At 44.1% G+C, this 15,620-nt stretch overlaps 1 protein-coding gene across 1 annotated transcript; it reads right to left on the bottom strand.

The window, feature by feature from the left end:
• Nucleotides 1-5,708: 5,708 nt before the first annotated feature.
• Nucleotides 5,709-14,048, bottom strand: LOC148111935 (vomeronasal type-2 receptor 26-like). The gene is made up of 6 exons (XM_087878843.1): nt 13,811-14,048; nt 12,688-12,976; nt 10,995-11,789; nt 7,988-8,200; nt 7,358-7,484; nt 5,709-6,817 (listed from the first exon to the last, which is right to left on the bottom strand). The coding sequence occupies exons 1-6, from the start codon at nt 14,035-14,037 to the stop codon at nt 5,907-5,909; spliced, it is 2,562 nt and encodes an 853-aa protein (XP_087734969.1). The 5' UTR covers nt 14,038-14,048; the 3' UTR covers nt 5,709-5,906.
• Nucleotides 14,049-15,620: the final 1,572 nt, after the last annotated feature.

The raw sequence follows: 15,620 nt of genomic DNA, 5'->3' as shown, positions 1-15,620 counted from the left end.
CAGGAAGAAGAAGAAGAGGAAGAAGAAGAAGGAAAAGGAGAAGGAGAATAAGAAGAGGAAGAAGGAAAAGGAGAAGAAGGAGAAGGAGAAGGAGAGGGAGAGGGAGAGGGAGAGGGAGAGGGAGAGGGAGAGGGAGAAGGAGAAGGAGAAGGAGAAGGAGAAGGAGAAGGAGAAGGAGAAGAAGAAATCTATAGACTCAAAGCAGAGAGAAAGCTGAGGCAAAATGAGGCACAACAGGGAACCCCGTGGTGTGCAGGATGCAAAGGGAATCACCCCAGGTCGGCGTGTAGGTTGAAGGATACCAGATGCCAATGGTGTGAAGAGGGGGCACATTGCAGAAGTGTGCAGAGCGAGCCTGCCAGCATATCCCAACCACAGGCAGCCTCCCAACAAAGGGGATTCCAGAGGGCACCAAACTCAAACTACAGGCGGGAAGGAGACAGAACCGCAAGAGAGAGAGCCTTTTTTTCCCCCCAAATCATTTTTTATTTTAAAACAAAAAAAGAAAAAGAAAACATACAAACATCGTTCATTCAATCAAGTACAGACAGTACATCGGTCGGTTTGCATCCCTAGTGCCCTCTCCTCTCTTCACAATAGTGCTGCATATCCAAAATTTAATCTTACATAAAATATATCAGTTGTATCATCATTTAAGTATTTCGACATTTGCTTCCATATCACCATTTTTTGTTATCTACCCAGTGGTAAAATAAATCCCATATCAAATAACATTGTTTTTCTTCCTGCTCTCTTATTTCAAATGTCAGTTTACTCATTGCGGCACAGTCCAACATTTTCCTAATAATTTCTTCATCCGAGGGTATCATTTCTTCTTTCCAATTTTTAGCAAATACAATTCTAGCTGCTGTTAGAAGATTCACAGTTAAATACTGCAGTTCTTTGTTATATATTTCTGGTAAGATCCCTAATAAAAATATCTCTGGTTTAAAGTCTATGTGTCTCTTGGTCATTTTTTCCAACCACATGTGTATCTTAGTCCAATATCTCCTTGCTTCTAGGCATGTCCACCACATGTGGTAATAGGATCCTGGGGTCTGATGACATTTCCAACACTTCTCTGATTTGTTCTGGAACATTCTGGCGATTCTCGATGGGGATAAGTGCCACCTGTAAAACATCTTATACAAATTTTCCTTATATGCTGTAGACATTGTCATTTTATAATTATGAGACCACAATTTTTGCCATTTTTCTAAATCAATCCCATAACCAAAATTTTCCCCCCATGCTACCATCGATTCTTTAACTTGTTCTTCTTCCAGTTTTAACTCTAGCAAAAACCCATACAACTTTTTAATAATATAATCATAAGCTCCCATTAAAATCTTATCTAAATTAGTCAAAGCATTGTAAAACCCTTTACAATCTTCTCGATACCTAGAAAATATTTGCATATATGAAAACCAATCCGTCTTAAATCCCTGTTCCTCTAGTTTCTGTTTTAATTTGAGTTCACCCTTTTCATCCAATAGTTCACTATACCTGATAGTTTCTTCCTTTCTAAATATTACGAAATATTAAGAAAAAGCCTCTGCTGTGGATACCCAAACAGGTATTTTAAAATAATAAAGTTTTTTAACCTTCTCCCAATTCAGCCCTAAAGCTTCATGTATTTGATATCTTCTAAAACACCCTTGTATTTTTGTTCCTTTATACCATAAGAAAGCATGCCAACCCATCAACAAATCGTGTCCCTCCAAATTTAATAGTCTAGTATTCCTCAGAGTTATCCATTCTTTTATCCACGTTAAACTTGCAGCTTGATAGTACCATTCAAAATTGGGCAGGCCGAAGCCCCCCCTTGATTTAGCATCTTGTAACAGCTTTAACTTTATTCTCGCCTTTTTCCTTTGCCATATATATCTCGTTATCATTTTATCTAAGTCTATAAAAAATTCTTTATCCAACTTAATTGGAATTGTCTGAAATAAGTACAAGACTCTAGGCAAGACATTCATCTTAATGGTTGAAATCCTGCCAATCAAAGACAATTGGAAGTTGCCCCATTTCAACAAATCTTGCCCTATCTGTGGTTTAAGCTTGTTGTAATTGTTTTCTTTCAGAGCACTACATCTTGGTGTTAAATGTATCCCCAAGTATTTCACTTTGTTTGTGATCTGCATTTTTGAAATCTCCATCAACTCTTCTTTCTGTTTTTTCAACATATTTTAGTCATTACTTTCGTTTTATCCTTGTTAATTTTCAAACCAGCTACTTTTCCAAAATCTCCAATAATTTCTATTAATTTACTTATTGTCGTTAATGGTTCTTCAATAATAATAAAAACCAAATCATCTGCAAAAGCTTGGAGCTTGTCTTCTTCCTTTTGAATCTTCATGCCCTTTATCTCTTTTTCTCCTCTGACACGCCTATTTAAAACTTCTAATGTCAATATAAACAACCGTGGGGATAAAGGACATCCTTGTCTCTCGTGCCTTTTTCTATTTCAATCGCATCCGTCAATCCTCCATTTATCATTACTTTTGCCGTTTGTTTAGAATAAATAGTTTCAATGGCCTGTACAAATTTCCTCCCGAAGAGAGCCTTTGAGCACAGGATAACGGGGCATTCTGATGCCCATAGAGGAAAGAAAAATGCACATCACCGTACAGATTGGGGAAGAGCCGTGTAGTGTGGAGATAGATGGTGGATCCTAGATCTCCACAGTCTCCTGGGCAGCTATAAAGAAGGCAGCCCCATGATCAAGGAAAGAGCATCCCAGTCCTGGGAAGAGGATTTTCCCCTGTGAAATTCAAGCCGTTCAGGGGCCACGAACAATCCTGGAGAAGGACCTGCCCAGCCTGCTTGGGGCAAAAAGGTTTAAAGACATTGGCAGAGAAGGAACCACACACACCCTACAAGGAGAGGACTTTCGTGGGGGGGGGGGGCTGGTGTCCTTGTCCCCACTGTCCCCGGGTGCAAAGGGAGGGGGACACGCAAGGGGCGGCCGCCACGGCTCTGTCTTTGGGCAAGGCAAGAGGGGGGTGAGGAGGCGCTTTGCTGTCCGTCCATCCATCCATCCGTCTGTCTACTAGGGTGAGTAGGTTGAGGCCCAGCAGCCACGCAGCCCCTCCGCTGCCTTCGAAGCCTTTGCGCCGCGCTCCCCGACCCCCTCCCCGCCCTTTGGAGAGGAGCCTTCGCCTGCCGTCGCCCCTCCAGCCTCCCACCCGCGGAGGACGCACCACGCTGAGCCGCCAATCAACCGACTCCCCCCTCCCCAATTTTCTCCCCCTTCCCTTGAATGGCCTCCTCCCCCCCCACCTCCGTCTCTGAGCACCGGGGGAGGTTCCGCACCTGGAGGGCCCCCCTCTCCTCTCCCCTCGCCTGGCCCAGGTGTTGCCGCCTGGAGGTTGGGGGCGGAGACGGCTGAGCTTCCCCAGCACAGAGGCTGCGGGCCTTGGGGGGGTCCGGGAGGGGCTCAGCGCAGCCCTTGGCGGAGGCAGGAAGGGGCTTCTCAGTCCTGGGGGGGAGGGGGGGACCTCCGGGGCTTCTGGGCAGCCGCTGCCAGGCGGGAGGAGGGCCGGGTCGGAGGAAGAGCGGGGAAGCTAAAGGGGGGGGGGGAGGGAGGAGGGGAGCCCCCTTAACTGGATGAGATCAAAAGGGGGGATTTACACCCAAACACACCGCTTCCCTCCCTCCCCCCTTTCCTTCCAAGAGCCTCCAACTTTGCAGCTGCTGCTGCTCCTCGCCTCTCCTGCTCGGGGACTGGAGCCGGGCGCCGTTTCTCCCCCGCCCGACGGCTGCACCCTTAGCCGGAGAGCAACCTGGCCCGGATCCATTCCTCCCATGACCGTCTTCCCCGTCGCCCCCTCCGCAGTGCTCGTCCTCCCGTCCAAGGCCCGAGGCGGCTTCTGCAGGGACGAGGCGGCGGGAGAGGAGGCGGCTCAGGCGGACTGCCTGCCGAGGGTGCCGCTGCAGGACAGGGGCTTGAGTGACAGCTGTCTGTTCGAGGGGGGGAGGGGAGAAGGGAGGCAGGGGCAGGAGGAGCCTTTGGTGCTGGGGGGGAGAAGGGGGGCCAGGAGTGCCCGGGGAGGGTGCAGAGAAGCAAAGGCAGCCGAGGGACTTTTCTCCCCTCACTAAAGTTTTCAAAGCAGCTTTAGAATAGAATCCAAATGGGCGCCTTTGAGACAATCACTGGGAGATTGTGAGTTCTAGCTCTGCCTTAGGCAGGAAAGCCACTTGGGGGAGTTTGGGCCAAGGTCCAGGAGGCTCTGAGTTCTAACCTTCCCACAGGCATGAAATCTTCCCGAGTGACTTTGGATGAATCCCCAGGAGACTCTTGAGTTCCAGTCCCGCCTTAGTACTTTTTGATTGCGAGTGTGAAACTTGGAAACATTTTCTCAGATTAATGTGTCCAATATTGTGTGGTGTGATGGAGGAAAGTGAAATTGTGGGAAAAGACCAGTTCCATGTTGAGCAAAGCCATAAGTCTCTCTGCCTTCTGCTTGTGGGAGAACCAGAGATATTTGTGTGGTTACTGTGAATCTGTCAGAGTTTCTTACGAAAATCAAATCCAGAAGCACACAGAAACTGATTCAGCTGGATTCATTAACTTCTTTATATACACAATAATAATACATTAAGTAAGTTTACAATACAGTTTCACAGTTTCATTTCAGCTCAGAACAGCAGACAAGTTCACACACTGGTTTCAGTTTCTTTTCTCTGCACAAAGTCAGAAGCTGCAGACTAAGACATGCCCTGGATCCAGTCTGTCTCAGCTCTCAATTGGCTGACTTTGTTACCATGTCTTCCCAGTCATGAACATTCTGACAGAATCTTAGACTGACCTTGTTCTGATGCCATCAGAGCTTTTTTTATTTTCCTTAAAATAAAATTTGCAAAGGGATTCTACTCACAATTGGGAGCCATTCTGAAACGTAAAAATTGATTCCCAATTGATCAGCAATCTCTATGGTTCGAGAGCAGAACAGCTTCCATGGATGCCTCTTCCTAGAAAGCTAGAAGTCCTCACCCTTATTCATCTCCTTCTTGGACCTGGATGAATATTATGCAGCATTGAAGGTTTGTGACCTGGTCAGTGATGCGGCTGCCTTTAGACAGGATCCCCTCAACCTCCTTCTGGGGAGAGTCTCAAGGTCCCCTTTCTCTGGGCATCTTCTCCAGCCCTTCATAGACAAGACAAGCTTGGAAGAGGAGCAGAGAAAATGCTTTAGGTAGAAATTGTAGAGTGGAAAATTAAAGGCCTGAAAATCGCTATTTTATTTCTTTGGTTGATGAAAGAAAAAAAAAACACAGTGGAAATTTCTTTATACATTTTATTTTTTTATTTACTTTTTTATTATTATTTTGGTGTGAAGTACATACCAAAAAAAAACCAATCCCAAACTGAAATCCCAGACAGCTGTTCTGCTGAATTCTTTCTGCAAACGAGGTTTTTATGAGGAAATCAAAAAAGAATTATATAAGAGAGATGAAGATTTCCCTCTTCAGCTGAGAGCCAGCCAAACATGGCATTTCACATCATTCCGGCATTTTCACGGAGAGGATCAGGCAACCAGGCTGGTTCCCTCAGCTTCCTCCTAGCCTCTTTTCCTGCTCTCTCTCTCTCTCTCACACACACTTTTAGCTGCTGTCAGTAGGAACAAGTGCCTCAATTATTTCTATAAGGTGTCGCATTCAGTAGCTGTTCCTGAACATCAAATTCCTCTAAATGACTTCTACAGAGTTCTCTTTAGCAAGATTTATTGAGCTGAAAGGAAAGGGAGCTAGAAGAATTCCAGTCATTCAACAATTTCCAATTATGAAACATATAGATATGATTTTCTTTGACTCCTGCATACAATCTAAATGGAAAGAATATCTCCTTTCAAATAAAATTAACTTTAATAATTTTTCCAATATCACATTTGTGTTAGATCTCATGTTTTTACATTTATTCTGCCTGTGAGCTGCTCCTTTGTGTTGAGGTCTGGCCTCAGAAGGATAATGTAGCACTTGGGGATGAAGATGCAGACCAGCAGACCAGCGCTGGAGGCCAGGATGGAGAAGACCTGCACAGCCACCATGGATTTCCCTTTGGTGCTCAGGTAGGTGGGCACAAAAGTCACCCAGACACTGCAGAAGACCAGCATGCTGAAGGTGATCAGCTTGGCTTCGTTGAAGGCCCCAGGCAGGTTCCTGGCCAGGAAAGCCACCGTGAAGCAGATGGCAGCCAGGAAGCCCATGTAGCTGAGGGTGACGTAGAACATGACAACGGCCCCTTCGTTGCATTGCAGGATGATCTCTCCAGGCTGGGAGTGGAGGTCAGAGTCAGGGAAGGGGGGAGAAACTCCCAGCCAGATGGAGCAGATGATAATTTGAACTCCAGAACAAGAGAAGATGATGGAGTTGGCCAAGCTCTTCCCCAACCATCTCTTCACTCGGTTTCCTGGTTTTGTGGCCAGGAAAGCCAGAACCACCGTGATGGTTTTGGCCAAGAGAGAAGAAATGGCCACTGAGAAGATGATGCTGAAAACTGTTTGTCGGAGAAGGCAGGTGGCTTTCCTTGGTTGACCAATGAAGAGAGAAGGAGACAAGAAGCAAAACAGAAGGGAGACCAGAAGGATGTAGGAGAGGTCCCGGTTGTTGGCTTTGACAATGGGAGTTTCTCGGTATCTAATGAAGATGATTAAAACAAGACCTGTGGTTAGGAACAAGAATAGGGCAAAAGAGACCAGGATGATGCCCAGATGTTCTTCATAAGACAGGAAGGTTATAACTTTGAGGATACATTGGACTCTGGCCTCATTTGGATATTTATCATCTGGACACTTGGTGCATTTTTCTGTATCTGAGAAACCAAAAAGCAACTTTTTTTAATATTCTGTCCTTTTATCTTACAGAAAATGCCTTCTTTGGATAACAGCTGATACCACAGACATTTTCCAAGAAGTATTTCTTAACAATTTCATTAAACAGTCACTCCTTTGAAATGGCATAAGGTCTCCTGCTTGATCAGGGGGTAGGACTAAATGACCTCCAAGCTCCTTTCCAGCTCTGTTCTGATTGATTGATCTACATGACTGGCAGACTATTTGTGTAATGAGTTCCCCCCATAACGATCCACAGCACCACATTATGAACCAATGACACCTTCTCAGTGATCCTCAAGGGGAGGATCCAATACACAGTGGATTGAAAGGTCTTTCAGAAGGTGGACCTAAAACAACTCATCAAATTTCAAAGAACTCAGATGTTCCTAGAAAGATAAATTTAGCAGCACATGTCCAAATTAAAATGTTTCCTCTGCTGTTAATATAATTTGCCCAGTCTGGCACCCCCTCCGGCCGTCTCTTTCACAAACCCTCCCATTTTCCTCAGTGTGACCCACCTTCCTGAGTGGAGAAGGTCCCCTCCGGACAAGGAAGGCAGTCGTAGCAGCAAACTGGCTCTCCTTCTCGAGCCCTCTTGACAAATCCAGGATGACAACTTTCCACACATTTGGACTGAGGCAGAGACTGAGCAGAAAAACAAGGAATGCCAAAGAAAAGAGATTAGGACTCTCGTCCATGGAAAATGGAGGTATAAATGGATGGAGACAAGTAGCCCCTGGTCTTCACTGAGGTAAATAGGAAACCTCTGACTACTTATAAACAGATGCAGGAGGTAAAACAACTGGCAGATTCTTCCTTTAGTTCCTCCCTTTTGCTTTTAGAATTTAATATTACAATAAAGTAACATTACTTTTATTTTTACTTTATTTATTTATTTATTTTACTTTTCTATTTAATAAAAATCTATTTCATAAAGTCTTGAGGGATGGAATTGAAAAAAGATGAAAAAGATTTAAGTATGATGATATATTTATATTAAAATTGAGAATAAAGTTTACTGTAAAAATTTTAGGAAACTTTTATTCCATTCATTTTTTTAACCACCCTGGAGACGATAGGTTTAGCCCACTTGAAATGGGACCTCAGGTTTTAGAAAAAAGAAAAAGGACACCAAAAATTTCTCCTACCTTATTGAGCAACTTTAGCCGTGAAAGAGCACCTTCTCTGATAGTAAATCTCTGTCTTTTAAAATACGCCAGAGGCTCCCTCCTGACATCCTCCTTGGGGAGAGCCAAGAAGCCCCAAATGCCCATATCTGCCATTATCTCTCCATTTTGGTCCAAGTACAATTTTCTTCGAGAAATATTGAGAAATTCATTCTTCTTCAGAAAGGGATGAAACTAGAATGGGAACATCCAGGAATTTGAAAAACAGAACACTTTGTTTCTTATCCCACATTGAATCTTTCTTTTACAATTGTCTAATCTCCAAATATGGTTAAATAGGATACAAATATGGCCATTATCTTCAAAAGTGAATGAAAAAGTTTGAGAAAAATTTGTCAATGATATACTGGCAAAATAGAGAGAAAATATAATTGACACAATTGGTCAATTATAGGGAACATTCTAGAGTTGCTAGTTAGTTCCAGTACTCAAAGTCATTCCATTAGATATCCTCCAGGTTTTCAAGGTTGATCCTCTAGTAACCATAAAGTAGATAAATATAGAACAGTAGATAATACAGCAGACCTCCAGGTGTTGTTCTTCTCTTATCAAAATTTTCCAAGGTTGTTTTATTATTCTAGGAGTATGATATAGTATATATATCCATTCACCAGTAGATGGCTTACTGGTGTCTTCAGCTTAAAAATCAACATTAAAAATCCACTTTAAAACTATTCTGCCAGTTATACATTTCAAGTTGATTCAAACAGAATATTCAATAAACGGTCAGATGTTCAGCATTTTAAAATGCCTGATCAAAGTCATGCCAGTAAGATTAAGACATTGAGTCTTTTCATATTTTATAGCTTTTGCTTATTTCCTGTTAGGGTGCAATTTCTCTCTGCCTCTCCTTAATCGCAACTTAAAAACATTCCAGAGAGCCCTTTTCCCAGATTGATTTTCTTTTCGAGTCAAATCCTAAGCAAAAAGTAAAATTCACCTTACCCAGCTCTAACTGTCCACTCTCACTGCTCCAGCAAAATCTTAGTTTCTTCAGCTGCCCCTGATTCACGGTGGCCATGATGGCTGCCTCGTCTTCATCAGAGAGGGAAGAAACTCTGGGTCTAGCAGGAGAGCTGCCGCTCTCTGTGACCTGCATTGTGCCCCTTCATGCCCCTGCAGGGCGAAATTAGCCCCTTTGGGGGCCCTCCAACGAAGAGGATTCAGCGTGGGGGTGCTGAGATCCGCTCCCCTGTGTCGATCTCGTAGCAACATCACTGGCAGAAGCCATGTTGAATGCTGTTTCTCTCAGCCACAGTGCTTTCCGGATGGGACTTAGAGGAAAGTGGCGGCTCACAGCTGCTAAATTGCACAAAACGCTCTCTCTCCCAGCAAGAGCAGCAGCGGAGAGAAGCAGCTGCCGACCCAGAAAGCACTTGGAACATCTCCGCGAGCGACCAAGGCTCAGCAAGAGACGGCTGCAGGATCTCTGCTGCAGCACTTTCCGGCTGGGACTTCTTACATGTAAGAAGAACCGTCTAGGTCCGGTGCTTTGGCCTGAAGGGCCGTAGATTGAGACCATAGGGGGGCAGCGGAATGTGAGTGGAGGCTCCGGGGCAAAGCCGGAACCAGGAAATGGCATGTCCCTGGGTCCCAACCTGAGGGGAAGGGTGAGTAGGCAGCATGCTTACCTTTGGTGACCAAGCGGATGAGGCCTGGAGGCGAGGCCTGGAGATTAGCTGGGCTGCATGGTGAAGGGAAGATAATATACAGGGTGGGGTGGGGCGGGGTGATTCTCCCAACTGCACAAAATCTAAAAAACCAGTTTGCCCAAACCGGTCCAGACTGGCTGAATCCCATCCCTGCCTTGCAATTGAAAGAGAATTTGCACAAAATCTACGTGAACTTCAGGGAAGGACAAGGAAGCCACGGAAGAGATCAAAGGAGCTGCTCTTAGCCTTGAGGAAAGAGAACAAGGAGAAGAGCTGAAGATCAGGAGGAGTCTGGGAGCCCCTTTTCCAACTGACACAATCTCTCGGTTGGAGAAGGGAGGATGCAGCCCTCTTCCAATCACTGACACACGTTACACACAAGCGTAAAATCTGCTCACTATTATTCCAGAGTGTCAAACACGGAAAAATGAATTCAGTTATAAGAGAGGAGATTTTAGCTGAATGAAAGAAAAAAAATATGATAAAAGGATGAGCTGTTTTAGAGCTGAGCCAGTAAAGCAGAGAAGTTCAGTCTTCTCTTCATGGATTGTCTGAATGCAAAGACTGAGCAGCCATCAGTCAGAGAAGCTTTAACTGGGATTCCTGCAGAGAGGAGGGGTTGGGCTAGATGGTCTCAGGGTCTCCTCCAAATTTATGAAAGTTGTCATACCACAACATGTATCTATTGTGCAGTTGTTGCTCTAGCCCCACCTAGTGGCCGGGGGCAGATAAGCCTAACTGTATGGTCTGAAGCCAGACTCCCTTTTCTCTCAGCCTTTGGAGGAGATGGAAGCAGCCGGTTTGACCGAGACACACCGTCATCCGGAGGCCTCCGTCCCTCACACGGAGCATCCCTGGAGAGGTTCCAGCTGCTTCTTTGTTGGCTGTTAGTTAATGCTGCCTATCTCCTATTTATCTTTGATTCTCACTCTTTGCACTTCCTCAGTTTCTCCGTGCCCTTTTCTCCCAATGAAACACCCAGATCCACCCCAGGCTCCCTTTCACTGGAGGAGAAGAGGGGGGTTTAGCTGCCTGTTGAGCTGCACACAGACCCACCTGCAGTGGGGACGGAACAAAGGGGAAATTCCACCATGCTCATCACAAACCCACAAATACAGGAATTCATTTAAGAAAGAATACGGCATTTTCAAATGAGCAGAGTTTAATATCAAAATGCCATGGTATCTACTCTTTGGAACCATTATTCCCTGAGTAATTGAATTGGACAGATCTGTTGAGATGGTTTCCCTCCTTCTCCTCTGGATTCCTTCTCCAAAGGATCTCAGATTAATAGACCCATATTGGGACCCCCATACCTGCCATGGCTGCAGCCTTTGAATCCCCAACCTCTTTTCTCCCTCCTTCCTTCTCCTCCTGGATCTGGAGGAATAAGCAGCATTCAAGGCCTGGGCCAGAGTCTGAATGAGACTGTAATATTGATACTGATTTGGGATCCTTTTCCTGTTCCTTTTCTCCTGGGTGTCCAGTGGGGCTTTCTGGGTGCATCTTCTGAGGCCTTTGACAGAAAAGACGTTCTTTGAAAGAGAACAGAGAAAATAAAGATCTTGAAACTTTTCTTCCACAAAGTAATAGGGTTCAAAGGCAGAATCTCTTGGCCTGTCGTTTGCCAGATAAGCAAAGTTCCAAATACTATGGATGTATTTGAGAAGTCTGCGCTTGTTTAGTGTGTACCCTAAAAAATGTGTGAGGATCCAGACTTTCGCTTCAACGGTTCTTGGCAAATGCATAAGTGTTTCATGGAAAGGAAGGATTCTATCCCAAATGGAATCATATTCCATGAAGTGAACAAAGACGTTGACTTGTCTCCACTCAGAGAGGGCCTTCCTGAAGGCTGCTGCATGTTCAGTTGTTAAGAATCGTTGTGATATAACAACACAAATTCCATTCCTGACAAGCAAAGGAGTAAAAGTCCTCATGAAATTCTCTCCCTCCTCTGTGTCTGAAGCAAAGAGACCAATCAGGGTCCATCTGAAATGGAGGAGCAGCTGGACAATTGCTGGGTACTGGATCCCTTCTTTGGGCTCCATCCGGTAGAAAAAGGGGAATTTACTTTTGTCACTCAGAGCCTCTGAAGCAGTTTCAACTTTGATCTGAAAAAGCGATGAAAAAGCTGTGTTACATTTGGGGTCAAATCAAATCCAAAATATTAGATTTTAATAAATCCAACCTAGTTCTCAGAATGTATTAGAATAGTTTGTTAATCAGACATTATTTAAAATATTAAAGACAGAATATTACCAAGATTGTATAATAAAAGTGGAAAATAATAAGCAAATTAAAAAACCTCCCTCTCAAACAAGGGCTTGGATCAGGGGCAACAGGCTGAGCTCCATTTTGAGGGCCATCAATTTTCTCCATCATATTTTTCTGTTTATTGAGTCAAATGCTGCACTTTTACCTCACTGATATAGATTAGACATTTCAAGACAAATTTGTTGCCAATATTAGATTATTAAATTATGCATTATTTCTTATAAAATCTATATAGTTTTCACTCTACCTTAAAACCTTCTGGTTCTTCTGCAAGGAATGCATTTTTCTCAAGTTTAACTAAGAGGATCATGGCATAAATTTTAGCCACAATATCTGCTATATCTGTTAGTCTATTTGGCCTATAATGGCTATAGTCCTTTTTATTCCACTTTTTAGATGGATAAAATGCTACTATTGCCAACTTCAATCCAACTTGATAGGGCAGGCATTATTAATCTGTGAAAATGAAGATGCCAACAGAGGCCTCAACAACCAGGGATATTTTTGATCAGTTAAATAGTTGGTAGAATGTCTTCTCCAGGGAATGTATTGCTTGCATTTCAGGCCTTCTATGATTAATTTCAACATGAACATAACGGGGTAAAATATTGACATTTTTGCTAATATGGAGAGAAGCAGCTCTTGGATTCCATGGAGAAGACATGATTGCATCTATTGCTCACCCACCGCCACCCACCCCTCACTTTACCAGAGAGAGAAGAAACACACACAAACCTGTGGGACTTTGTAGGTGCCTCCTAATGTTGACATATGGATGGAGATGTCCCTTTTAGCTGCATCAAGAAGAGCCAGAAGGTTCTCCTTCCTTCCACAGCCGTAGTTGGGGACATTGGCTTCTCCAATGGAGAGCATGTCCAGCAAGGCATCTAAAGTGCGGAAAGTGCTCCGATAGTTGTCATGGATGTTGTAGCCAAGTGTGAGATTCTGCAGGAAGTGGGAATTCTTGTTGACCATTTGAATGGCCAAAATGAATAGTAAGCCATTTCTAAAACTATAAAAATTCCTATTGTAAAAGAAAATATTATAATCAACAGCAACAGCAAATACTGTTTTTAATATATAATCCTTCAGAAGCCTACTTAGCCTTAAGCCAACATTGATCCAAAACCAATGATCAATTACACAAATAGGAGCCTTGGTGGCACAGCGGACTAAAGTGCTGTTAAGTAGCACTTAGCTGCAAGTTCAAATCTCACCAGGCTCAAGGTTGACTCAGCCTTCCATCCTTCTGAGGTAGGTAAAATGAGGACCTGGTTTGTGGGGGCAATAAGCTGACTTTGTATAAAAAAGAACACCAGTTGGGGGGGGCTGAAAGCCCTACTAAGCAGGTATATACAAAGGTATGAAAGTTATTGCTTAACACATTGTAAGCTGCCCTGAGTCTCCGGAGAAGGGCGGCATATAAATCAAACCAATAAATAAATAAATAAATAAATAAATAAATAAATAAATAAATAAATAAATAAATAAAGAAAGAAAGAAAGAGAAAGAAAGAAAGAAAGAAAGAAAGAAAGAAAGAAAGAAAGAAATTGGCTGACTACAGTTGGTTTAACAACTACTTTGAATACAATTCATTATTCAAATGATAAATTAAGGATTGAACTGAGAGAGGAAAATAATCTGCAGTCTGTTCAGTTTCAGACCCATTTTTGGATTTGAGTCTCTTTCACAAAATCAGAGAAAGAGAGAGAGAGAGAGAGAGAGAAGCCATGGAAATCAAAATCATTCAGGAAATTAGACATATTCCCCAATATAGGAATAAATGAAAAAAAAAGCAGAAAAGAAGGAGAGGGTTAGAATGGAGGGAGTGCAACTCCATCACCCTGAATTGACTTACATATCACGGAAAACAAACTGAACAGAAGGAGTAACGTTGAAAAGCAACTTTATACGCAATCTTTCATCTCCACTGAAGACTATACCAATGAGATGGTCTCCTGGGCTGTAATAGCTCCATGGATTTTTTCCATCCTGGTTCTCCAAACTCAGCGGGCATTTCATTCTCAGCTTCCCAGAGACTGGATGGGACAAAAGCAGCATCAGAAGCAGAAGCAGGAGGTCCATAATTCATGGCGTGAATCAATCAATCTCCTTCCTGTTTCTAAAGAAGATTTAGAAGAATTCAAAACACTCTCACAAGTTGGAATATGATCCAGTTGCTTTCCTGATTCAAACACAGAGGAACACTTGGCTTCATTTGGAAAGGAGAGAGACGTAGATTGAAGAGCACAGACACTGCCTATCCCAAAACTCCATATTTCTCTGCCCAAAGTCTCCCCTGGAGGATTCAGCCAAACAGCAGAGCTGAAACTTTTATCATAATTCTCCCTCTCAGGAGGGATCCCTGGATAATTCAATTAATTCTTGGACTCAAAGATTGCTGGGAAATTCTCTGGAGGGAAATGAAAGTGAAATAATCCCCATGTGATTCTTAATAACAGGGGCAGAGATTGAATTAAACTCATCATTTAGAATTGAGAGGTTTGGGATCTCTATGCTTGAAACTGACCTCAGAGGGAATACATGGCACTTGTGGCTGAAAATAAAAAGAAATGTGACATTTGTTGGCATTGTGGTTTAAGAGAAAAATCCCAGGGGCCAGTTAATGCCAGAGAATGTCACAGATCTGAAATAGCTCCCTGTTGAGTCAAAGCCAAAATTTATTTTATTTTGAAAGCTAATGCTCAAGGGCATCGCACAAAAGGGCAGATGCAATAGTGCAGCCAGTTTCTAAGAACAAAATCAACTTTAGTGAAAAACTAGTTACCAGGACTTTGTAGAATTAAAAAAAAAATCACACCCACATACAAATACAGAAAGAGAGACATTAGAAAAAACCCAAGTGAAAAGAGATGGAGAAATCAAGGCTGCCTCTCACCCCATGTGGGGAGGGAGGGAAGGAGAGCTCAGGATGTTGCAGATGGAAAGCTGATCTGCAAAATCCAACTTCCATCTTCAGAGACCTGGGAATGCAGAAGCCCATATCCCATGTTCCCCTGCCACCCTTTCCCATGCACAGGCCAAGGGGCTCTTGCAGGGATGCCAGACAGGACTCTGCTCGGCTGAGTGGGGAGCCCCTCTTGGGAGGAGGAAGCTGGGGAGCCTCATGGTGGGGGAGGGAAGCAGATCTGCAAAATCCCCCTCCAGGTTCCATCTACTGAATCCTGGAAACGGGGGAGACCATATCCCATGTTGCTCAGCCACCTCTTTCCATGCATGGGGCACTCAGGGGAAAGCAAAGCCCAGATCCACGGAGAAGGCCTAGGGTGGCCAGGAAGGATGAAGGGATCTGGGGCATTCCTGGGAAGAGACTAACATGGTTTATGGGTCCCAGGGTTGAATGTTGGGGGAACGCAGCCCCCGGGGTTTCTCCAGCCTTGCTTGGGCTCCGTGTCTTTTCAGGGGAGGCTCCTGTGGGGGAGAAGCCATGCAGGGCTGGGTCTTCCAAGCGGGATCCGGGGTTGCCCGGGAGGAAAAGGCAGCCTGTCTCACCCTGGAGGGGAACCTCCGTGACTCTGAGGAAGATGGGGGTCCCCTGTGGCCCCTCCAGAGCACCCAGCTGAGGAGACCCTCTTCATTGAGCCTTTTCTGGGGAAGGGGCTTAAGCCCCCCCTCCCTCTACAATTCTAGGAGCTTTTGCCTCTTTC

This window comes from Pantherophis guttatus, chromosome 15, assembly GCF_059756535.1.
Source record: "Pantherophis guttatus breed Tessera chromosome 15, ASM5975653v1, whole genome shotgun sequence".
NCBI lineage: Eukaryota > Metazoa > Chordata > Lepidosauria > Squamata > Colubridae > Pantherophis > Pantherophis guttatus.
This window is presented reverse-complemented; position numbering and strand designations above follow the sequence as displayed.

Bases quoted from the DNA above. Each gene is read 5' to 3' on its own strand.
- LOC148111935 (XM_087878843.1), bottom strand. From the start codon at position 14,037: ATGGACCTCCTGCTTCTGCTTCTGATGCTGCTTTTGTCCCATCCAGTC. The intron at 11,790-12,687 runs GTTTGTGTGTGT...TCGCTTTTTCAG, and splicing joins GCACCTACAAAGTCCCACAG to ATCAAAGTTGAAACTGCTTC. The intron at 7,485-7,987 runs GTAGGAGAAATT...TTTTCTGCTCAG, and splicing joins GGCTAAAGTTGCTCAATAAG to TCTCTGCCTCAGTCCAAATG.